Source organism: Takifugu rubripes, chromosome 9 (assembly GCF_901000725.2).
Source record: "Takifugu rubripes chromosome 9, fTakRub1.2, whole genome shotgun sequence".
In the NCBI taxonomy this organism is placed as follows: domain Eukaryota; kingdom Metazoa; phylum Chordata; class Actinopteri; order Tetraodontiformes; family Tetraodontidae; genus Takifugu; species Takifugu rubripes.
This window is the reverse complement of record NC_042293.1, coordinates 13,916,197-13,938,471: the sequence shown is the minus strand read 5'-3', so window position 1 is coordinate 13,938,471 and position 22,275 is coordinate 13,916,197. Positions and strand designations below refer to the sequence as shown.

General features: G+C 48.8%; 3 protein-coding genes and 1 long non-coding RNA gene across 7 annotated transcripts; 1 reads left to right on the top strand and 3 right to left on the bottom strand.

Moving 5' to 3' along the window:
• Positions 1-53: 53 nt before the first annotated feature.
• On the bottom strand, positions 54-4,316 carry pgghg (protein-glucosylgalactosylhydroxylysine glucosidase). The gene is made up of 14 exons (XM_003967698.3): positions 3,865-4,316; positions 3,115-3,433; positions 2,841-3,051; positions 2,338-2,773; positions 2,146-2,265; positions 1,890-2,021; positions 1,712-1,820; positions 1,565-1,637; positions 1,361-1,497; positions 1,152-1,285; positions 852-947; positions 678-775; positions 372-598; positions 54-164 (listed from the first exon to the last, which is right to left on the bottom strand). The coding sequence occupies exons 1-14, from the start codon at positions 4,156-4,158 to the stop codon at positions 88-90; spliced, it is 2,463 nt and encodes an 820-aa protein (XP_003967747.2). The 5' UTR covers positions 4,159-4,316; the 3' UTR covers positions 54-87.
• On the top strand, positions 3,285-4,454 carry LOC115251024 (uncharacterized). The gene is made up of 4 exons (XR_003889569.1): positions 3,285-3,411; positions 3,871-3,943; positions 4,034-4,146; positions 4,313-4,454. It is a non-coding gene; the product is annotated as an uncharacterized lncRNA (long non-coding RNA).
• Positions 4,455-5,213: 759 nt separating this feature from the next.
• On the bottom strand, positions 5,214-15,785 carry LOC101061865 (protein phosphatase 1 regulatory subunit 12A). 4 transcript variants are annotated; one of them, XM_011607593.2, is made up of 25 exons: positions 15,421-15,785; positions 12,814-12,944; positions 12,397-12,515; positions 12,152-12,308; positions 11,889-12,033; positions 11,734-11,808; positions 11,530-11,609; positions 10,863-11,056; positions 10,628-10,737; positions 10,356-10,550; positions 9,882-9,964; positions 9,689-9,778; positions 9,471-9,572; positions 9,193-9,285; positions 9,034-9,124; positions 8,826-8,936; positions 8,644-8,746; positions 8,453-8,556; positions 8,244-8,303; positions 8,136-8,158; positions 7,960-8,017; positions 7,741-7,845; positions 7,026-7,076; positions 6,842-6,892; positions 5,214-6,398 (listed from the first exon to the last, which is right to left on the bottom strand). In XM_011607593.2, the coding sequence occupies exons 1-25, from the start codon at positions 15,694-15,696 to the stop codon at positions 6,312-6,314; spliced, it is 2,694 nt and encodes an 897-aa protein (XP_011605895.2). In that variant the 5' UTR covers positions 15,697-15,785; the 3' UTR covers positions 5,214-6,311. The 4 variants fall into 4 exon arrangements, with proteins under 4 accessions (XP_011605895.2, XP_011605896.2, XP_011605897.2 ...); XM_011607594.2 differs by having other exon boundaries at positions 10,863-11,032; XM_011607595.2 differs by lacking the exon at positions 6,842-6,892.
• Positions 15,786-16,864: 1,079 nt separating this feature from the next.
• On the bottom strand, positions 16,865-22,146 carry pnpla2 (patatin-like phospholipase domain containing 2). Its single transcript, XM_003967696.3, has 9 exons — positions 21,667-22,146; positions 21,184-21,416; positions 21,051-21,116; positions 20,223-20,432; positions 20,060-20,120; positions 19,554-19,733; positions 18,663-18,795; positions 18,332-18,454; positions 16,865-18,035 (listed from the first exon to the last, which is right to left on the bottom strand). The coding sequence occupies exons 1-9, from the start codon at positions 21,851-21,853 to the stop codon at positions 17,723-17,725; spliced, it is 1,506 nt and encodes a 501-aa protein (XP_003967745.2). The 5' UTR covers positions 21,854-22,146; the 3' UTR covers positions 16,865-17,722.
• Between the last annotated feature and the right edge of the window lie 129 nt (positions 22,147-22,275).

The following is a 22,275-nucleotide window of genomic DNA, read 5'->3' as shown; positions in this document are numbered from 1 at the left end:
AAAGCAATTTTCCAGCACACATTGTATCAATATCAAAACAACTATTCAGGATATTTGTTATTATTCAATTTTTATTTTTGGGTTGTTTCAGAAAGGCCAACAGTAAGAGGTCAAAGCCAGTTTACAAACGCACCCTGGTCCTCGAGGAAAGGTCACAGGCTGCCCTGGAAATGAACACATTAATAACATTAGTTACCAGTAATCAAATCTGGCAAAAGATCTAAAAGCATTTAAAAAAAAAAAAAAAACAGATCATATTTACATGACATGGGATGAGGGATCAGTAAATAAAATGACAACATGACAGGAGAATGTCAGAAATTATTCTCTTTGAATAATATAATACCATAAATGAGTCCTCGTCGTTTTACCTGGCATGAGAGGAATTTGGATTCCTGAGTCCTTGAGAACCACCTGTAGATTACAGGACTTGGCATCGCTGTCAGCGCCACCTGCCTGTTGCCTGAGTATAACACAAACGTCATCTTTCCTCAGCAGCCAGTCCATCCGACAGCCCAGATAGCTCACGCCTCGAATGCAGAGCTCGGAAAGGTCGCTGGGGAGGAGCGGGGAAAACGCCAGGCACTCCTTTTGAACTCTATGGAAAAAAGAAGTAGGACTTTTAAAGCTCTCTTCAAACTGACATTTAATTTACTTTGGCGAGAAGATGCACTGACCTGAAGCCAGTGTAACCGAACAGCACAGCCTGTAGGAATCCACCCATTCCTGTGAGAAAGTTGACTGCGCCAGAGCCATCGGACGACTCGCTCCACACCTGCGGGGACAGGTAACCACGTCAGCATCCGTTAACCAGCATTTAATCTTTGTCAAGGTGGGAGACACCAGGACACCTGGAATGGTCCTTGAATGTTCTGGAAGCACTTCTGGAGTAAAAGCTGAGCTTTCTCTGTGTCCCCCAGCTCCAGCCAACCGATCGCAAACATACTCTGAACAGGACAAAAGAAAAGGTTCAAATATACAGTATACAGTAATAACACACTCAATCAGAGCGTTGTGCATAAAGTGGCACCAGTGGAATATAGACATTTCAATTTTAATTTAATTAACTGTAGCATGTTTATGTGGTGTGACGACAAGTGACAAAAACTTTATATTAATTTGCTCCTATTGTGCAGCGGGTTGGCTCTTACCCACGTCATGGCTGGCCCATTAGGGTCTGTTACCGGCTCATACACCTCAAGGTCATTTTTCCTGACCTCTAGGGGCATTTGGAATCCAAGAGGATAACCCAGCATCACCGTGTCGGCCTGTTTCACTGGATACCCTGTGAGGATCGCACAGATGCTCACAACTGTGTCATATATGTCTGCGAAAGGTCAGTCAGCGGGTAAAGAGTCACCTTTGACGTAGCCGTCGTACTCAGGGTGGTACTGGGATGCCTGATCAAAAGGTATTTTTAGCCGTTCGGCCACATCCCGCCATTTTTTAGGTGCAGGATGATGGAGGAGGTTGGCCAAATCCTCCGCAAAGTGGAGACTGGCGGGCAGAAAAATCTGAAATTTGCGGGTAAGTTCACAGTGGAATGTGGTGCAAGTGTTCGAACCTCAATTTGGCCGCTGCGTTTGTGTACACCGAGTTGTTGACATTGCGGTAATACTCATCGGGCGGCATGACGCCTAACAAAAGTGGACAAAAGTGTGAGTTGGGTTTAGGAAACCCTCCAAAATACACTCTCTATTAGCAGTCTTACCCAAAAGATGATACTTCTGGTCTTCGGGGTTCCATTTAACCCTGGAAACCCAGTAGTCTGCCACACCGTACACCAGCTCAGCGCCGCCCTCCCTGAACACAGACAGATCCTGCAACACAGAGCTCAGTCACCAGGAGCCCAGAGGTCGAGATGGCACCAGGGTGAGGAACCAGCGCACCTCTGTGAGGTAGAGGTAGTTCTGAAAGGCCAGGGTGACGTCTCCGTTTATGTGAATCTCCTGTTGTCCGTAGACATCATCTGGACACACCTCCCTCCCCGACAGCGCGCTCTCCCAGGGGAACTTTAGTCCCTGTGAAACCAGCTTCAGCATGAATCCCAACCTGACTTGTGAGTTCCGTCGCTGTGCTCAGGCCGTGGCTAATATTCAAGCTACGTGCTATATGGTGATCAGCTGTGCTCATTTACCATCATACCTTGTACCCCTGCTTCTGCGCATTGTATTTTGCACCATCGACCGTCCCCACCCTGTACCTCAGTACAGCTCGAGCTAGCTCGGGGTAGAACAGCGCTATGCCCGGGTACATCCAAATGTCCTGTCACAGGAACACAAGGTCATTTCAGGATGCCAGTCCAAGATGAATCATCTACCCAAATGTGTCTGATACCTGGTCCCAGAACACGTGGCCCCAGTAGTCCTGCCCGTCCCCGCCATTAGACAGCCCGCCTGGACTGATTCCACCGAAAGAGCTGGACGTGTCGTGTATGGATGGGAACGCGCTGAGCAGGTAGAACATGCAGCCAATCAGAGCCCTGCAGAGCCTTTCTGAACCCACCACCTCCAGCGTGCTCTTCAGCCACAGCTCCGCCCAGGCCTTATCGTGAGACGGCCGCAGGTCACCTGTCCCCATCTGAGTCAGGCCCTCATCGTACGCCCCCTCGGCGGACTCTGAAGTGTTGGCCACAGCCAGGAGGAAGCCCCAGCACACTTGGCTCTGTGCGGCAGGAAGTGTCAGAGAAGAAGGCACGGGCGTCCAGATGAGGTGCACCGCGGGACGAGGACCTCCGGGATACTCGGCGCTCTTCGTCATCCCATGAATGTACCTGAGTGCGTGAGATAAGTTGTAGCATATCCTATTCAACAGTCAATAAAGTCTTCCATCAACCTTACCTTCCTCCTTTATAATCGGGACCCAACTTGAATTCAACGTCTTGGCTTTGCGGCGTGAACGAGCCGACCATCTCAACGGTGAACGGCTCCTCTGAGGTCACATGACGCACCATCAGGACCTCCATCACCATAAGGTTGGGGTAGCATCGGTGTGAATAGAAGGTCTGGGAGACGGCCACGCTGGGCGTGGTCAGCGTGTGGGTAAAAACACCTGGAGGAGAAGACGGGACACTGAGGACGATTCAGGACAGCAGACGACCTCTGGGGAGGGTACCTGCGCGGGCGTCCAGGGTGTATTCCTGCCGGGCCGATGCCTCTACCCTCATCACCACAGCGAGAGGACAAGGCACATCTGCGCGGTGACACCGTCCTCCCTCCCCGTTGTAAACGCCACCCATGTGCATGACGTCGTTGTACACCCGCCATCCCAGAAGGCCGTTGGCTAACGGCGGGAGGAAACGGGGATCGGTGGGTAGAGAGTCGGCGGTGAAAAGGTATGGGTCTGAGCCACGCGGCATGGCGAGGGCGAGGGTGGCACTTCGAGGAGGGCCTGGGCAACAAAGCCACGCCGGTACGTGTGAAGTAGCACCGAGCTAAAAGGAAATGTTTTAAGCCCGTCATGAGATATGAGTCAGAACAGGAACAACATGCTGCTTCAGCATTTTCCACCTGATCTGGGTTTTTTTAACACTAAAAATACATGTTTGCTTAACAGACTCCTTTAATGACCTCTTTAATGGCATTTTTTTTTGGGGGGGGGGGAATTAAGGACAAGAGTAGTGGAGTTCTTATAAATAAAGTCAAAGTTCAGACCTCAGGAATTTGGTCCCTTTAATAAGGTCTCGTCTGTGTTCCGACCTTTTGATGCCCCCCCCCAACAACCATCCCCCATTACTGACTTGGGAAATAAATTGATTGGTAAACAAGTAATTCGTTAAGACTAATTGAGCAATCAACAACCCGCACAGACATGTCTAATATATATATAAACTTCATGACTTAAAAAAGAAAAAGTTTTTCATACGTGCAGATTTAGGAACGTTTGACGCGCGTCCGCGACGAGGTCAGCAGAGCTGGACGCAGGAGGAGGAACAGGAGTGATGGTGCGTGTTCCCCGAAATGGTTTGAATGAAAAATGATTAAAAGCCACTTTGATGCTTCCTCTAAAGGTACTTTCTTGGTTTATTTTCCAGGTCGGAAAAAAAAAAAATCGAGCATTTGTGTCGCCGGGTCGGGCTGCAGGGAAAACCTGGAGTTGGGTGTGATCCAAAACCCGGAGTGGAACGGACACCGTTGTTGCAGTTTGGTGGGCAGGCATTTGCTTTTGGAGTTTAATTAGGGCGTATTGTTTTGTTGCCTGCGGAGTTGGTATGGAAAAAATAGTCCCTTAAGTTTTACCATTGACACCTGTACACATCCTTTCATAAAAAATATATTAACTAATTTATAATTTCATATTTTTATTGTTGCAGAAGCCTGTAATAGGACAAGATGAGTAAATTATGAGGTGATTCATCAATACATTGGTACCTGTAAGCTCTTTTTGTAGTAAACCCTCTCATGCATGTTCTGTTCTGATGAGGGATTATGTCTGTCACTGTGAGGGCTGTGGATGCTGATACTGATCCATCCGTTGCCTTGGCAACTGTGGCTGTTCAGTCACATATTGTTGACTTAGTTTTTCATGTCCTAAATGATTTCATTTACATTAAAAGTCATAAATGACACCTTTTGATGGCGAGACTGATCATTTTGATAAAGTAAACCTGTTGTGGAGCGCTTCAACCCCAGCAGCAGTGCTCCACACCGGCCACCTGGTGGCGCAGAGCAGCTGTTTGTGTAACATCTGGCGTCATGCCGGAGGTCAGATCCACAAACCCTGGGAAAAAGCAGTGCTTTTCCCATATAAGGCTGCAATCCATCCGCTTCCCTGTTCCTCCCCAGCTCCCAGACTCGGGGTGGGGGGGTATTTACAGAGAGCGCCTCGACCGGCCTGGCATTCCTTATTAGGAGCTCAGCTCGTCAGCGGGACAGCGGTCCATCTCGGGTCCGATGGGGGGAAACGGATGAGCTTCGGCTACGCTTTAACACGCACGGACGAGATCTTTTGTTTAAACGTCTGTGCAGAGTCTTCGTCACCGCAGCAGACGTAACGACGCTCGCGCTCCGTCATCGATGATTTACGGCCCACCTGGGAGACGCCGGAGATGGACGTACCAGTCCGGTCACACTGGAAAATCCATCCTGGCCCAGTTCTCCTTCTCCACCTACTGAAGTTGGAATGAGAAAACTGTAGAGATGAAGAACCTGGTGACAAAGCGCGGAATTAAGAGCCAACAAACCGCCGACTGTCGTCAAAAACCAGACAGAAAGTACAAACACTTTTTTTTTATTAGAGTGCAGACATTCATTCAATATATTAGAAAAACCAACGTGATGAGAGGCTACATGGCATTTTACTTCAAAAGGGTATTATTTAAGACTAATATTTATATACACAGATAATATACATAATCAAGCTCCCTCTCAAGAGTGGAGCAAATATTGAAAAACTATGAGAATACCTTTATCAGTGGTAATATTAAAACCATGAAGAGCGGGAGTGTTCGTCGGAACATTTCTTTAATTGCGCATCGGTGGCTGATCTTCATCTACGACTTCTTCCGGCGACGCTGACAGAAAGGACGGGCAAAGCTTCGGAGATCGCTTTTAAAGTGCTGCGGCGGAACGAGCTGGTTCTGGTCACGTTTTCTTTAAGAGCGAGGAGTGCGTCTGTGGTCACAAAAAAAAATAAAAATCCAAACATGTGGGGAAGTGCACAGGTGGAGAGGTAGGTGGCTTCAAACACGTGTGGGAATATAAATAACCCAGCAGAGCTTCATGGACTTCCTGTGAAGACGGAGCCTGATTGAAGAGCTGTCTGTTGCTTTTTTTTCTTAATAAACACTTAAACTGCTTCACCACACCGTACATTTGTGAGTGAGGGCATTCGTGAACGTGTGGCATGTGTTTGCAAATGCAAAAAACACGAATAACAAAGTGGGAGCTTTGAGGCCCAAGTTGCCTAATTTGCTCCGTGATTGTGCATGAAGGAAATATATGTTGCACGAGTAGGAATGTGTGTGCATGGTAGCGGTTCCCCGATGCACCGTTGCGGTTGTTGTTGGGTTTCAGGTGGTACACCAGCCCCGGCGTCTGCTGTCGGGGGCCTCTGGGCCGCTGCTGCTGGTCTTCTGCTCACAAACTGGGAATTAAAACAAAAACACAAGGCACAAAGGCCGCTCCAGCTGTTCGCAGAGGCCTCGCAATCCAGGTCAGGACTGCTGTGTTTAGGAACGTGGGACATTCGGCTGCTTCCCCCTTTGGCACCGGAAGGAATGCGTGGAAGCAGAGACGGATAGACGAATGATGGATGGAGGAAAGAATAGAAGGAGGGGTGTTTCCCTGGTTTTGGTCTCCCCATCTCGCCGTCTATTTGGAGAGTTTGCTGATGACCCGAATAAGAGCTCCATTTTCATCCTTTAGACGCTGGTTGTCTGCTCTCAGGTCAACCAGGACCTGGTTTGAAAAAATAAAATCACAGTAACATCAAGTGATGCTGAAGTGATGCAGGAGGTGATATTTTAAGTCCCGTTGGTAAGATTTAAGCAAATGTTTACGGTCAGCGAGAGCTTGAGGTTTCTGGATGTTAAGAGGATGTCAAAGCGTCAGCGTAGCGTCACCTTCCTCTCAAGAATCTAGCATGGCAGCACGTGTGCGACTGCCCGAGGAGCTATTCTCCTCCAGAGTGGGAACGGCTGCATGCTATGACGACGTGGTTTATTAAGCTAAGCTAAGCTAAAGTTAGCCAAGTTATAGGACATTATTACAAACCCTAACCCGGTTGTTGGTGGGGAGCTAAGAGACCTTCACAACACTCCATGCCTGCAGCAGCCAAAGCCAATCTAACAGAGCAGAAGCATTCCAAAGAGTCTGTGGCCACGGGAAGAATGTCTTCTCACCTTTAGCTCCTCCTCCAGCTCTCCCAGTCGTCGCTCCAGCATCCTCCGGTCCTGGTGTCAGAAAGGTGTGGAGGAGAGTGGAGGTGAGGAGAAGCGTGAAAGAGGAAGAGGAAGCAGTGAAAAGGTGAGAAAGCGGGTCAGTTGTGCCTGGTGGCTGCAGTGAGGCCGCTACCACGGTACTTGCCTTCCTCTCCAGCTCCAGCAGAGCCGAGCAGTCGCTGAGACGCTCCTGTCTCTGTTGGGTCAATGTCAACACATCAATGACTGTAACTCAGCGTTCCTCAACAGACTCAGTTACCTGATAATTATCCTCCCCCGTCCTCTGTAACTACATCACATCAACAGCAGGCATGTTTGCTAATTATTGTCATTTACAAAGATAATCTGGTTACAGTTGCACAGACGCACAATCTGACAACGCCACGTCTTTTATGGCATCTGGCAAAGCAACTCCAGGCTGCATTTCACACTCGGTCTTATTTATTCTACTATGGTCTGTGTGACATTAATGCAAGTGGCTTTCAAATGTTACTCGAAACAGACTTTCAAATGCAGTGCCGTTGACACAGCCCCAGGTCATGTGACCTAAAGTGTGATTTAATGCTGTTAAATACCAACAAAGGGCAGAGGTTTTTTATAAACCTGTGACTCTGTGTGTTACTTGGGCGTTTCTTTACAGCCGTCACTCTATTCTCCACTTCAAGCATTTAATTATTTGTTTGTTACACAAAGACTCTTCAGTGGTGTTAATTATGAGCCTAAACTGGGTGTGAGTGTGTGTTGAAACCCTGAGCATCACCGCTTGAGCGTTTAACCACGTTAGTGGCAACAACATGAACAGCAGCCACAGTGACGAAGCATCACTTTGGGAGGACATTCAAGTGTCTCCGCGTCATCACCTGTGTGGCCTTTTCCAATTCCAAGCGGGTCTGACTGATAACCCTCTGGGTGTCCTGCAGCTGGGTCTGGAGCTGGCTGTTTTCTCTGGAGACCTCCTCAAACAACTGCAGGGACACGGCAACACGTTTGTGTGGTGGCTGTTAAACAGTTCCAAAGGCAACACAAAGACAACCCCCAAAGGGACTAAAAGGAGGGGGACGCCTCACGAGTCTCGGTACCTTTTTGAAATCTTTGGTCTCTCCCCCTGGGGTGCAGTCGTTACACGAGCTGTCCGACCTGAGTGCGTCGATGAGCAGAGGTCAGAGATAACGCTCTCGGAAAGACTACGCCGATTGATTGATTGAATGAATGAAGGATGAGGGGAAAACAAACAGGGCAAAGGCCGCGGCCATACCTGGAACCCAAGTGTCCGACTGTCTGTAAACACAGAAGATAAGCAGAGCCGGTTACAGGCGGGATCTTAACCTGCCGCAGCAAGACCTCAAACTAAACACACACGTACCCGTGGATCCAGCCCACTTCCTGTAAACTCTTCCTCTCCGCTTGGCTCGTTGTCGTCGTTCTGAACACGACAGAGAAACTGCAGGTTAGGTGCCGAAACCAAAACACAACTCTGTTAAAGCCATTATTGTTCCGCATTTCCTGCTGACAGTTTTCTCTTCCTAACATGGTTCGCTACCCATCCGTTAAACAGACGCTCCCAGTGTTTACCTCCCCGGTCCTCTGTGCCTTCCTCCTGGCCCGAGCTTGTCTCCTCTCTCCGCGCTCTCTGGCCCATCTCTCCATTTCATTTTCCCCAGTGCTGGTGTCAAGATCTAGGGAAAAAAGCCCCCATCTAACGTGTCAGCATGTTCTTGTGTGCTGAAAGGAACTCTTTTGAAAAGGTCATCGGTGATCTGCACCTTTCTTGTCAGCGGTTTGTGGTCGCGGGGAGCCAGCGGGCTGCGTGAGGCCCAGCAGGTCGGACTTCTGCAGACTGGCTATACGAGACCTCCAGCTCACTTCCTGTAAACACAGTATTCTCCTGCTAAGTGATGTCACATGACCTGAGCACAGGCCTATAACTGGAACATATGGCCCTCACCCCTTCCTCTGCTTTCTTTAGTTTTGCTTCCTTCTCCTCCTCCTTTTCTCTTCCTTTGTTGTCCGTCTTCATCGTCTTCTCTGCCTCCTGCAGGTCGGTCAGCGTCACCCCCTGACAAATAAACAAAACAACAACAAACAAACACCTTTATTCAATCTCTGCCCACCTTCGTTGTTTCTAAAGAGGACCGTCGGGCTCTTGTCTGTACCTGAGTGGAGCGGCGGGACTGCCGTGCGTGTCGTGAGCGAGCTTTCCTTTGTGCCTCAGCCTCCTCGTCCCGCACTGGCGTCAGGTACGACCTACACAAGTCACATATTTTCAGATAAATGCAGCACCATCACCTCTCACACACCAGTCAAAGACCTACTTGCGCCTCTGCTTGGTCTCCTGCTCGCCTGTGGTTGGAGCTTGAGAGTTGGCACTGGTGACAGCAGACTGATCCTTCTGTTCCTGAGGAAGTCTAAGAGAGGATGGTAGATTATTTACAAATACAGACAGGCCTTGTTAAAGGAAGCCAGTGGCTTTTCAAGCATTTAAGGGTCTATTCAAACCTTTATCTGGTATTTTAATTGCATTGTAAATGTAATGAAAGATGTCCCGTGCGTCATCACTCTTATCTACTCATGTCACGATGTGTTGGTCTACCTCTGGGACAAGACACTATTAAGATGGCTGAGTCCACTGGAGCTGGTTCCTGTGTTAGCTGAGGTTACCGACGGGTCGTCCAGTCTCTTTCCGTAAGACGAGCTGAAAATCCAGTAAAACACAGACATGTTTTGCAGTCACGCCTCGACGCAGACAATAGCCTGCGATTCATCAAAAACAACACAAACAGGTGGGGAGTGGCGAGCTGCACAACTGACCTGTGGAGCAAAGAAGGAGTGGAGCTAGTGAAATCATTCCCTGGCTGACTATAGAGGCGTCGGGTGTAAGAGGAGCTACGGCTCAACCAGCTGAGGGGGAGGGACAGACGGACAGACAGGCAGGCAGACACAGACGTGAGCACATTTACAGCAGAGTGAGGAGCTCTGGAAGCACAGACAGCAGAACACCCACTTGTTGGAGTTGTCAGGGCTGCTGTCTGGAATACTGAAGAGCCTCCTCGTTGGGATGGGTGGCACGCGGGCGAGTCTTGGCTCCTAAGAAGGATGGAAGAGATCGCTTTGTTTTTCTTGTATGACTCATGAAATCATAAAAGAATCCTTTCATTAGAGGCATGAAAGATGAACCAAAGCAGCTGGGTTCTTATTACTTCAGCTCTTCCCCGACCATTATATATAACACGGATCACATTAGATTTAATGATCAGCTCGTTACTGGGGAAAAAAACTATATTGAGAGATTAAGGCGAGATTATTATGGGTCAAGTTAGCATTACTGCTAGCATTACTACTGCACCACCCAGTGAGCACGCTAAGGGATACATATCAAACACACCCCAACATTCCAGGTAAAACAGCCTGATCAGCTTATCCAACTGGTTATACTGGGACATGGGATGGAAGAAAACACTGTTAAAACCGTGTTGACCTTTGCATCGGCCTCGGAGCTGAGGCGGGGGCTGGAAGCAGACCGGGTCATGACCAGGCCAGCGTCTGGTACTCTAGCGTGGTCCTGACCGGAGTCTGTCAGCCCAGCAGAGCCCAGAGTCACAGAGCTTCCCGCCTTCCTCAGTGACGTTCTCCAAGAGCCCGGCGCTTCGGTGGTCGGGGGCTTGTTCAGGTCCTGCAGTAAAACCAGGAAACGTCAACACTTTTGTTGCCTGACCGTCTCTCCACGTTGCGACCACACTTGTCCGTTACCTTCTTCATTTGGCTCACAGCAGAACCCACTGACATGGAGGTAGGGAGCAGGCCGGTCGTGTTGCGTTTGTTGTTCAAGTTATTAATGAGCTCTCGGTTTTTCGCTTTCTCTGCAACCAAGTTAAATTCAATAATCAAGCACAGAAATGTATTTGTCTTTCTTCAAACTTCCTGTCCGGCTCTTAAGGTTAAACTGATTTTTAATAAAAGCTGTGTCAGATTCTTTTATTCTTACCCGACTCAGCGTCACTCTCCGATTCGCTCTCCTCTTCGGAGCTGGAGCTGCTGGAGGCCTTCCCCTGGCTCTGACCCGTCTGGCCTTCCTCCTCCTCATCCTCCACCGGGCTGCTCGGCAGCGCCGGCGACGTGTGCTTCTCACGCTCATGGAGGCAGATCTTCTCTTTGCTGCTCATACGAGAGATAGAAGTCCTGGAAGGGCGGGGCCAAGGTGGGGGGGGACAACAGGTGGCATGCAGGGGGGGGGGGGCTGATCAGTGAGGGCACTCATTCCATGTGCAGCCGATTAGAGCGAGCATGCAATGCATTGTGGGTGAAACAGCGGGGTGTAGCGTTGCTGTCTATGGCTACGTTCTACTGTTCTACCTGCAGATGTTCTTTATGTTCTTGCTGCATGAACAAAGTAACATAAGAAGAACAGGTACAGGACAAAACACGACACTGAACAAAGATGCTGGAATGGATTCACTCTTAAAAATACTAATGGTAAAGTAGAGTTCATAATAAAGGGGTTCAACGCAGAACTGAATGTGCCCGTGGGCTCCATCTATTCGAAGCAGTGTCGCTGTACAAATGGCTCATGGGAATACTTGCATGCACACTGGGAATACTGGGATTCAGCTGTGTTCATCTGCTGCCACACGCACAAACCCGCTGGCACTGACCTGCGCGCCCGAACTGGTACGATGGGTATTTGCTGGCTGGTCTCAATGACAGGAGTCTGTTTTTCTTTCTCGGTGCGTAACTGGAGAGAAATATAAACACCGACCGTAAACAGGCGCAAAAAAAACCCCTCTGCTGCCGTAAAGTCATCAGTCATAACAGGTTTATCTGGAGGTAGCGGCGAGCGGATGCCAGCAGGGACTCACGGCGTTCTGTTTCTTCTGAAGCTCCTCCAGCGCGTCCGCGAGGTTCTCGTCCGCCACGTCTAAAGGCGTTTGGCCCTACAAGGACATTCACAGCGCAGCATCATGGCACACGTGCGGCCTTTTTTAAGTAGGTCTAAAGCTTCCCCAACGCTCACCACGTTGTTGACGGCGCCCATGTCGCACATGTTGTCGGCGAGCAGGCTGCACACCTCCTCCTGCCCCCAATGAGCCGCGGCGTGCAGCGGCGTCCACCCGTCGCTGTCCCTGCTGTTCACGTCCACGCCGCACTGCAACAGCACCCTGCGCCGGAGGAGCCCGGGAGACGAGAAGGACGATTAGGATGTCACGTGACTTTTGTTAGAAACAGCTGCAGCACATTGGGAAATTCCGGGCTGCGACGCTCCAGACGGATTCTCACTTCAGGACTTCGATGTAGCCTTTGGCGGAGGCCACGTGCAGAGCGGTGGCCTTGGTGTTCGGGTGAGGCGTGAGCGTGCCGCCTACTGCCAGCACGGCCATGGCGTCCTGCAGCATGACCCGCTCCTCTTCCTTTCTGGACTTATCCACATCTATCCCTGAGGAGCAGAAACACAAAAAGGACAAAGTTTAGTCCCAGATTTCCCCTGTAAACAACAAACAAATGAATAAATAAAAGCACCTCACCTTGCTTTTTGATTTCCGCTTTGAGAAGTCTCTCCATGGCGTCTTCCGTAGCCACGTCAAGAGGAAGTTCTCCTTCGCTGTTGACTGCTCCGACATTAGCTCCGTGCTCTATCAGGTATCTGCAAAAACAACAATAACAACATGTAGAGGCCATGTGGCACTCAGCTCCCCACGTCATCATGGTGGCGTATTTGTGTCACTGGAAACTGGGAGGGATTTGAGTCACAGGGTCATAATTTCACCTCCTACTTCAGCCCAAAGTCTAAACTGTGGCCCCAGAGAAGCTCCCCAGGCTGCTGGTTCCTTTAGGTGCTTTACTTCCAGATTTTTGAGTAGCAGCTGGATTCATACGGGTGCTTTTTCAACATGATAGCGTGACTGTGCCTTTTTCATCTGGACATGTTTTACAACACTCACTTAACGATCTGTATGAAACCACAGGAAGCGGCGGCGTGCAGCGGAGTCCAGCCCTCGTTGTCCCCTCTGTTGATGTCGCTGCCGCTCTCCACCAGAAACTGGACCATCTCTGCGTTCTCATCAATGCAGGCCTGCCAGACAGCACACGTGACACCATAAAAACACTGTTTACAGCAGGAATTACAGCCCAGGTTCGGCAACGAACCAACTTATTTTAGTTTGTTATGACAGCCAACGCCAAAGTCCCTCCCAAAATCCATTAAACGCAACTGAGGCACGTGGGTAAAACAATGACTACTGTGTCTGCTGCTTCTAATGACTTGGTTAAGTGGGCTGCTAACAGCCCTAAAGTGCTTTTCAAAACAGTAGAGGCAGGGAAACAGTGGGCCTATTTAAGCGTTTTCCCTGAAGCAAAGTCTCGCAGGGATCCCAACGTGATCCAACACACATCCCAAGATGGATCTCATGAGGGCCCCATGCTGCTGCGTCAGGATACGTCACATTCATTCCAGCCACTACTTGGCCGAGAGAGTCCTCCTCAAAATAAGTGAATCCAGACAATGAAACGAACATCTTAAATAACAGAAAGAGGAAAATAATTGTCTAATTCTCTTTTAGCTTCAGGACACCTGCTGCGGGGGATCATGTGACCAGCTACGTGCCCGTGTCCTCCAGGAGGTTAGAGCGGCGAGTGTCTGCAGCTGCGCAGAACCTCGACCATCAGGACATCTTAAGCCACCTCCTGTAAGAGGCTTTGGGCAACTAATCACAAAGCTGCTCGACGCCTTAACGCACCGGTGGACAACCAAAAATCACCCACGCCATCGACCTGCGATCCACAACTGTGGCTCAGCAACTTCACCCGAACATCTCAGAGCCAAATCCCAAGTTATCAGCCCCGAAGTGAAACCCAGCTCAGTGCATCCGTCCCGGATCGGATCGGATCGGATCGGGGCAGCTGTGGTAAACAGTAAACGCAGCACTGACGTGCAGGAGAGGGAGGAGGCCCTCCGAGCCAGCCGAATGAATGAACAGAGGACACTTCACCCCATGCTTGTTGCGAGGGTCACACTCGTCCGTGCAGCAGACCCCTTTACTGGGTCATCAAGTGACTCATTGTGGATGCTGCCTTTGTAACAGCAGCCTGCTCTGTCCCAGGAATGCTTTCCATTTCTTCATCTGAATTCCCTAAAGTCCCCACTGTGGGGAATTGTCAAAGGGAAGGAGAAAGAGCGGCAGGGAGAAGAAGAGGAAGAGGAGGAGGAGGAGGAGGAGGGGGGGGGCACAAAGCATAGTAGAGAAGACAGAAAGCCTTTGGATGGAGGGGATGGAAAGTTTAGAGAGCGCGGGCCTATATTTAATTCTGGTTTCCCGGCAACCGATGAGTAACGGGGAGAAACGGACCGCGGTGGGTGACAATCCCACACACGGCTGGTCTGAAGGAGGGTCCCATCCAGGCAGCACGTGCCTGGCTGGATGTAAAACTTCCACAAATAAAACCCAGCCAACCCTAACTCTGATTTTCCTCCCAGGAGCCCAGAGCAGATGAAGCCCGGTTCACCCGGAGTGGAAAGAAGAACCGGGTCCACTGGTGCACTCGGGTGCCCAGATGAAATGCAGCGCGTGGTGTGACGGCACGGTGACGTGTTTATGCCACGCGGCGTTGTAAAAGCAGAGGAAAGACCGAGGGCTGGCGTGACAGCGACGCTGTCCAGGCGGCTCCTCTTTGTTATGACTGAAGGGAGGGATGATACCGAGCGGCGTGAAGACACGCTCAAAGGAGGCCGAGCCAACAGAAACAATCCTTTAGAATTCCATCGAAACCAAAAAGGTTAAACATTCATCAGCACCGACTGAACCAGGGAGCTTCCTCCACTGGGCAGCACAGTGAGGATGCATCCATCCATGGTCAGAACGCTGAAGCGTGGCGCCGGATCAGGCACGAGAGTGTTTCGACATCCTGAGGGATGATCAATACGTCTCCCAGAGATTACCAGAGCTACAAACAGACATGGTTATCAGCATTTGGACTGTAACTCATCCAAGTGTCCCCTGAATGATAGTCAAGCTCAAAAGCACAAGTCCAGAAGCCAGTTTGTGCATCAGATCAGGTCAGATCCATCATGCAAGAACTGATGGGTTGTTATTGAAACTGCATTCACTGACCTTCTATTTCACCCGGGGGGACCGTTTGCTCGGACGGAACCTATTAATGTCCAAATGTCGGGCTCCGGGGTGACCGGTTTTACTGTCAGATGCTAACAGTTGGAAACTTTAGGCTAGAAAAGAGGCCTGTTAACGACAGACAGACCAATGTTTGCAGAGGCCAGAAGAGTCGCTGAAGCCGGGCCAAGAGATGACAAAGTGATGACTTTAGCCTCGCTATCCTGCAGCTGCCACGTTGAAAAGCTGCGTAGATGCCGAGCACCACAAAGTCTACCTCTTCCCCCCCCTCTTTTACCCTCATCGTTAATACCTCATCGACAGGACGATTACAGCAGGCAAAGGCGAAATGTCGCTGCTTGACGGGAGGCGACAGTTAGCAACTAGTTAGCCGAGCGCGGACCGAGTTGCTAATGGTTTTGGAAGTCAGGGCAACTTAACTACCTGATGAAGCGCTGTCAGCCCGTCTATGTTGGCGTGGTTGATGTCAGCTCCCTGCCGGAGCAGCGCCGCCACCTCCTCCCGATCCCCGGCGGAGCAGGCGGCCATAAACACGGCGCCCTGCGCGAAGCGAACTTTGGCCCGCCGCGTCCCAGAAACACTCAGGGTATCCCGGCCCTCCGATCCAGTCCGATCCGTCTCCGAACCCAGCCATCGCTGTAGCTGATCCTGCCGTCGCTGTTTGGCAGCTTCGGACCGGGAATGGTCAGTAGCCGCCATCTTCCCTGGTCTGATTCAGCTCATGGTACGAGGAGAAGCGGGGTGGATGGTTTGGATCGAGGCTCCTCGGGGCGTCGCCCCCTGGCGGACACATGGCGACAGTGAGCCGTGAACTTCAGAGGGAACTTTTCTCCCACGCTGCGTTCAGGGTCTACTCGGAAATTCTTTATCAAGCTCGACCTTGTCTTGATCTCTATTTCCTTTTTTTTTAAAAAAAAGATAATTGTTTTTATTATTGATTCATGTTGTGTGTAGATTTGCTACTGTTTGACCAGACAGTCGAGTACAGTATAGAAATACTCAAGGCAGTCCAAACAGGGGTAAGGATTCACTCAAACGCAACAAAACCTAAAAATAAGAGTACAGGCTTGTTATTTGAGTAGTATATATTTTGCTTGAGATGTTTTTGTCCCAAGCAAACGGCCTTTTATTTACAAAAGCAGTTACATATTCATCAAATACCTAACTTTGCTTGAATTCTACAACCAAGCTGCGGGGGGGCGCTTCCCGATGTCCCCCCCCCCCACTCCTGCCAGGCCCTGTCACACGGTCTCCCAGATCCTCTTAGTTGTAATGATTTTGTTCTCCTCTGTTTTATTTTCAGGCATTACCTTGTTATGTTATCATAAGTCATAAATCAAACCAGAAACGTGACGCACGTTGCTGCGCCTCTGGTATGAAGATCAAAAGCACTTGAGTAGTTTCTGGCTTCGGTCGCATTTTAAATAAATCGCATTTCAGTTAAGTAATGAATAACATTTCTATAGGAACCTAAATACTGTGTCACAAGTCCAGGATTCTCTGTGATTAGAACGGAACAACTCTTTATTGCGATGCCTGCAAAGCAGATACATTTATTTCCAAGAATTTGCTTTGTAGTTTTTTGGGCCAGTTATACTCCGTATGCATGTTAGATTGTTCACATTAACTCTTTTTTTAATGTATATTTGACCCTTATGACGGAGCCAAAGTATTGACATATGCAGTAATGTGTCGTATTTCTGTGCTTGTGCTATTAAATGTAGAATTTGATCTGCGTCGGAGCCTCTGGAGGCTTCCAGGAACAGACGTTTGCTGTCCTCTGCTGTGTGTGCACAGCGAGATTATAGTGAACGTCGTTGTTGTTTAACGGATCTCCGAGTATTCGCAAGGTAAATCATCCACAAACTGCAGCCAATTATGGAAATTTATTGAGATTAATCACAGTAAATCCCAAGCACATCCATGCATCCCATTGACTTACAACTATTTGAGTGAAATAATTTAAATCTTACAACATTTTATTGCATTTTCTTGAGTAACAAATGGTAATTTTTTACCAGAGAATGAACATGACATCACACCACATATACAATTAAAACAAATTGCCCACCAGATTTAGCTTATTCCATATCATTTTAAAATAAAATCAAACTCCTGAATGTTAAATTAGCGAAACGTCAAAGTGTTTGAGGTTACAAATCAATAATAAACTTCATTCTTGTGAGTCTCATTCAAGACGATCAGATTATAGAGATGGGTTAAAATATAAGAACTTTTCACTTAAATAATCTTCTTAAACATGACACTTCCACACAAACACAGAAACCTTTAGACAGTAGTGCACAAGGACATATTTTACAAAAATGGAGTATAATGAACAGACATTTGGAATCGTCAGTGTTTTCTCAGCTCCAGGCGCTCTCCTTCCACTTGGAGCTATAAGTACTGCTCTGACGTCATTCCACAGTGAACATAAACACTTGCCTTTTTTAACCACGCTCATTCTCTTTGTAACATCCTGTTATTCAAGTTTGTACATGACCGTGTCCCCACAAGCCTTAACTTCTTCACATTTAGACACACTTTGTCTAAATGTTTTATGATCCACGGCTTAAGAGTCACAAGTGTTAAAACACACTGGAAATGTGATAAATTATTACCATTTCCAACCCTCCGCAAGGGCTTCATCAGACCAAAATGTCCTGGAAGCTTTTCATTTAGTAAAACCTGAACTCTTCCTAACTGCACTGAGGTCTGAAGCCTGTCAGAAGCTCTCTCGGCCGCTGGCTTCTCCACAGTCAGCAGGAGGACAACTGCTTTGCATGACGAGACCCCCAGAAGAGAGGATGGAGGGAGGGGGCGGCGGCAGCAGCAAGGAGTCCGTTCTGAAGGAGCCTTGCAGGTCCATGTTGATACACAGCGCCCCGGACAGCAGCTGGTTCTTGTACTGATCGAGGCGCGTGAAGGCATCCAGGATGGAGGAACTGCTCCCGTTCACCCAGGTGGGGAACAGGTTGGCAGAGCTGATGCGGGACGTAAGGGACTGGTAGTGGTGGAGCTCCAGCTGGCAAGAAAACCTGCGCGTGCATTAGCAGGGTGTCAATTTGCTGTCATTCAAAGGAAGGAAGTGAAGGCTTGGGCTGTTACCACAACCAATAACTACCATCTCTTACATATGTTTATAATTTTAGCTGAATATTTCCACCCTCAGAGGAGAAATCACTATATGCTACCCGCAACTAACTGCATTTCACCCCCAGATAAAACCTTCACTGCCCCCAGGTGGCCAAAATTGTAAAGACCCGGCAGGTTGAATCCCAGCCATGCTGAGATGGATGTATAAACCCGAATATAAGAGGGGAGCCACACATACCTCGCAGACACATGCTGGAATACGCTTCTGGAGGCCTGGCGCAGAACACACTGAAGGACTTTTAATACCTGCTCTCGAATCCAGCCCACGTCTTCTTGCACATCTGGCAGCCACTCCAAAAATCTACTCATGCAATATGTTAGTCATAAAAGAGGAGCGAGAGGATTTATGAGCGCTGTATTTGTAAAAAAAGCATGAGTAAAAACATAGCGTAACATAATTAAACCATGAGTAAAAAGATTATTCTAAATAACGTCATAAATGCGACTGCGGGATCCCATAATCCAGCATTTTTCTCTTGGAGAGTCGGATGACTTGAATCCAACAGTACCTGAGGGTAAAGGAGACAGCCGACTCCAGAGGGAGGGTGTAGGGGAGCATCAAGGCCGACGCCACCCTGACAGGAAGCATGTTGCCGAGAGTCTTCACCAGACTCCTCCTCTCCATGCAGGCCTCCACCAGAGCTGCGGGAGGCAACAAGGTGACTGACTACTGGAAATAACCTATAATGTCACAGTCTATTAACAGAAGTGTTTAAAATAACCTTATAACATTACGCCTCATCTTTAACACTGCTTGTGTCGGGTCTCTGCGGCTGCCTCGTTCGGCCAGTCCCGCACCCACGTCGGCTGTGGCGTCCTTCCCTGGGTTTTAAGTCCATTTTCTCTGTTGTGTTTGTCAGATCACAGTGTCCCTGATCTCACATTCTGCTGGTGCTTCACATCACCTCTGTCTTCATTGAATAAGTGCCAGATTGGATTTATGCCTTACAACATTTCATAGTGTTTGCTGGTCGAACTGATACCATATTTTGACTCCTCTCTACGATTGGACCCGATTCGGTCTCACCTCTGTTTCTGGCACAGTGATGAATGACATCATTATTATAACTATCAGTATCTGATGACCTCGATATAAGATGGCTCACAGGCCCAGTATCCAGGCTTCCAAGTCAAAATGACCTTGTATTGAATAAATAATCTGTCAACAGTGACCAAAAATAGATTTCAGCAGTTCTGCAGGGGGTTTATAGAAACACAATATTAATGTATTACTTTATGGTCACGAGGTTGAGTGAATACATTTTAAATAAATTCCCACTTAGGTTGTTTTAAGGGTTATTTGCTGGTAGTAAAAACCATTAAAGGTCAACAACTGATGATGATCGACAGTTAAACTGGAAAACGTGGAGACGGATCTGTTGCTTTGCCACATAAGTTACCTTTGTGCAGGGTGGGTGAGAGGCGTTCAATGAAGTGCTCCTCTATGCAGGCACTGCAGTGAACCACCGCTGCCTCCTCTTCATCATGTTTATTGTCCTCCTCATCGTTGTGATCCGGCCTCTCTTGGCCACTACCCAGCAGCACTCTGCCTCTGTAAGGCCCGTTGAAGTTTAGCAGCCCTGACAACCAAAGCACAGGCAGAACGTCAGTTTGGCACCTATTTGGGCAGCGTTTAACACAAGCAGCAGCTTTGTTCAAGCAAATAAAAAGTCTGGGGGCGATTTTAATTTGCGTTGGCTTTTGGAAAATTGATGAATAATCCAAATTTTGTATCTTGGAACACAAGAGGAAACAAAGGAAGACAAAAGTGGGACATTAAGGAGCCAAATACGAGAAAGTGAAGGTGGGCCTGAAGTGACCTGAAGGTGTTACAGGTAGATCTGTCCCCGCCCTACAGGCTTGTTTAAAGGAACAGCTTTAACAAAAGAAAGCCAAAGCTTCTCACCGTTCTTCTTCAGGAAGTGCAGAGCGTCTTTATAGCCCTGTTTACACATGACCTTCATGACCTGCACCCGGAACACCAACACATACATAAGTCTCTCACGAGGAGTTCACTTCAGATCATCCGAGCCAGTGGGTTTAAACGTGGACTGTGTCATGTGACCTACCGCCGGGTCTGGCGGGAACAGCGCCCTTGAGACCCTGTAGAGGTTGGTGAGGGTGAACTGGATGCTGGTGTTGGTGAACCTCAGCTCGTGTATGTTGGTGGAGGAGTCCCGGGGGCAGATGTCGCTCTCGCCAGAGAACGGGGAGACGGTGATGGTGTTTTTCAGCTCGTACTGGGGGAGGTTGTTCGAGATTCCTCCATCCACGTAGCGCTGTGGGAACGACAGCACAGTCAGGAGCAGCTCAAGTCCTCCGACTTTGATTTTTCAGAGGACATCCGAATGATTATAGAACAGGTGATGTCACATCCAGAAGTGAGTCAGGTTTGTTTTTATTGAAGCTGGCGACCCTTTGACCCTGCTGTGTGTGTGTATACAGATAAGAGCAGGGTGACATCAGTTTCATGAATCGGAGCCACAGAACAGAACAACCTCGCCGTCTCTGCCAACATGATCACATTGGGCTTGAGCTCTTTAACCAATCACTGAGGCGGGGGGGGGGGGGGGACTCTCAAAACCGCTGCTTGGTTTTTCCCAGAAAAAGTTAGAGCTATTGAAAAAAAAGATTGGCAAACCCCTTTAGCATGCAGCCTGTAGAGGGATTTAAAAACTATCTTCCACACTTGTGCTACCCAGAACAAACAGATTCTTGGAGTGGGGGCACCAATGGGGGCAGAGTTACGGAATGACTCAAGTGCCAAAGTAACAACACAATGATAGGAAACAAGGTGCAAAGTTGAAGGAAAGCAGCGAGCCAACCCCCAGCTCAGCACACACCGCCAACGCAGGGCTGGCGAGCACGAGGAGGGCCGAGACGTCCGTCCTACTCACCACTCCTCGCAGCGTGGGGGGAATGATTCCACAGTACACCGGGATGAACGCGCTGCAGACACATGCCTGAAAAGAACAAACGAACGTCAACAAATGAATCGTTAATTCGAGGAAGAACACACTCAAAACACACCTGCACCAGCTCCTCTTTGTCGTTGAAGTGCGAGACCAGGACGTTTTCTCCGTCTGCCACTCGGGTGAGGGAGACCCCCAGCCGCCCGCTGGCTTGATGGTGACAGTCAGCTGGGAGCGTGCGGCCCATCATGTGACGTACAATCTTCACGAGGTTAAAGGAAGGGTGCATCGGGCCGAGGAACCGCTTCCGTGCCTCCTTTGCAACATCAATGATGCTCGCACCAGTTTCTCCTGCAAAGACAATGAGGGAAAGACAAATCAAACAAATGTAATCAGTTACCATCACATTTACAGAAAGGTCTAAATAGGGTTATTATTCCCCCTCAGCAGCAGGCGGCAATGCTCTATGACTGCTGATCAATATACTGTGTAATACATCATTAATAGGATGAACCAACACCATTACAAAGGCAGGAAATTACATTTGTACTTGCAGCTCACAACACTTTTGTCAAATACATCAATTCCAAATGTTTCGTACCAAGACAAACTCCGGTAACCAGGGCGGTGGCAGTGAGCGCTCCAGCGGACGCTCCATAAATGTGCCTGGCGTTATGCACCAGGAAAGGCGCTTGTTCCAACAGACAGCTGGCAACACCAACGTGGTAGATGCCGAGGAACCCACAGCCGGCAAACGAAATGTTCCACGGCGAGTCTAAAGGAAACATAACGGTCCGCGGACTCCTGAGGTTTATTTCACAAGGACAAAAATGCGGCAGATACACTGGAAATACGTGTCGAAAAGTTTGTATCTTTGTCCCGTTACATGACTGTATTATTAACGTAACCTGCTGTTGTTGCTTTTTTTTCTCTCCTCTAACTTTTTAGGGGGAAACAGATGACCTCTAACTTTAGCAGATTCCAGCGGATTCAGATTCAGACCAACGCTAAACTGAGAGGATGTGAAAGAGCAACAAAAAGACTATGTTTCTCTTGTTTTCTAGATTCTACTCCTGATGAACCCTGAACGACTTCCAGCACGGGGTGTTGTTGATACGGTATTTCACCGAGTGTGAGTTCGTGGGATGGGGAGGGGCTTTCCCTGATTATCCAATCACGGCCGAGAACGAGGAGAAAACCGACCAATCAC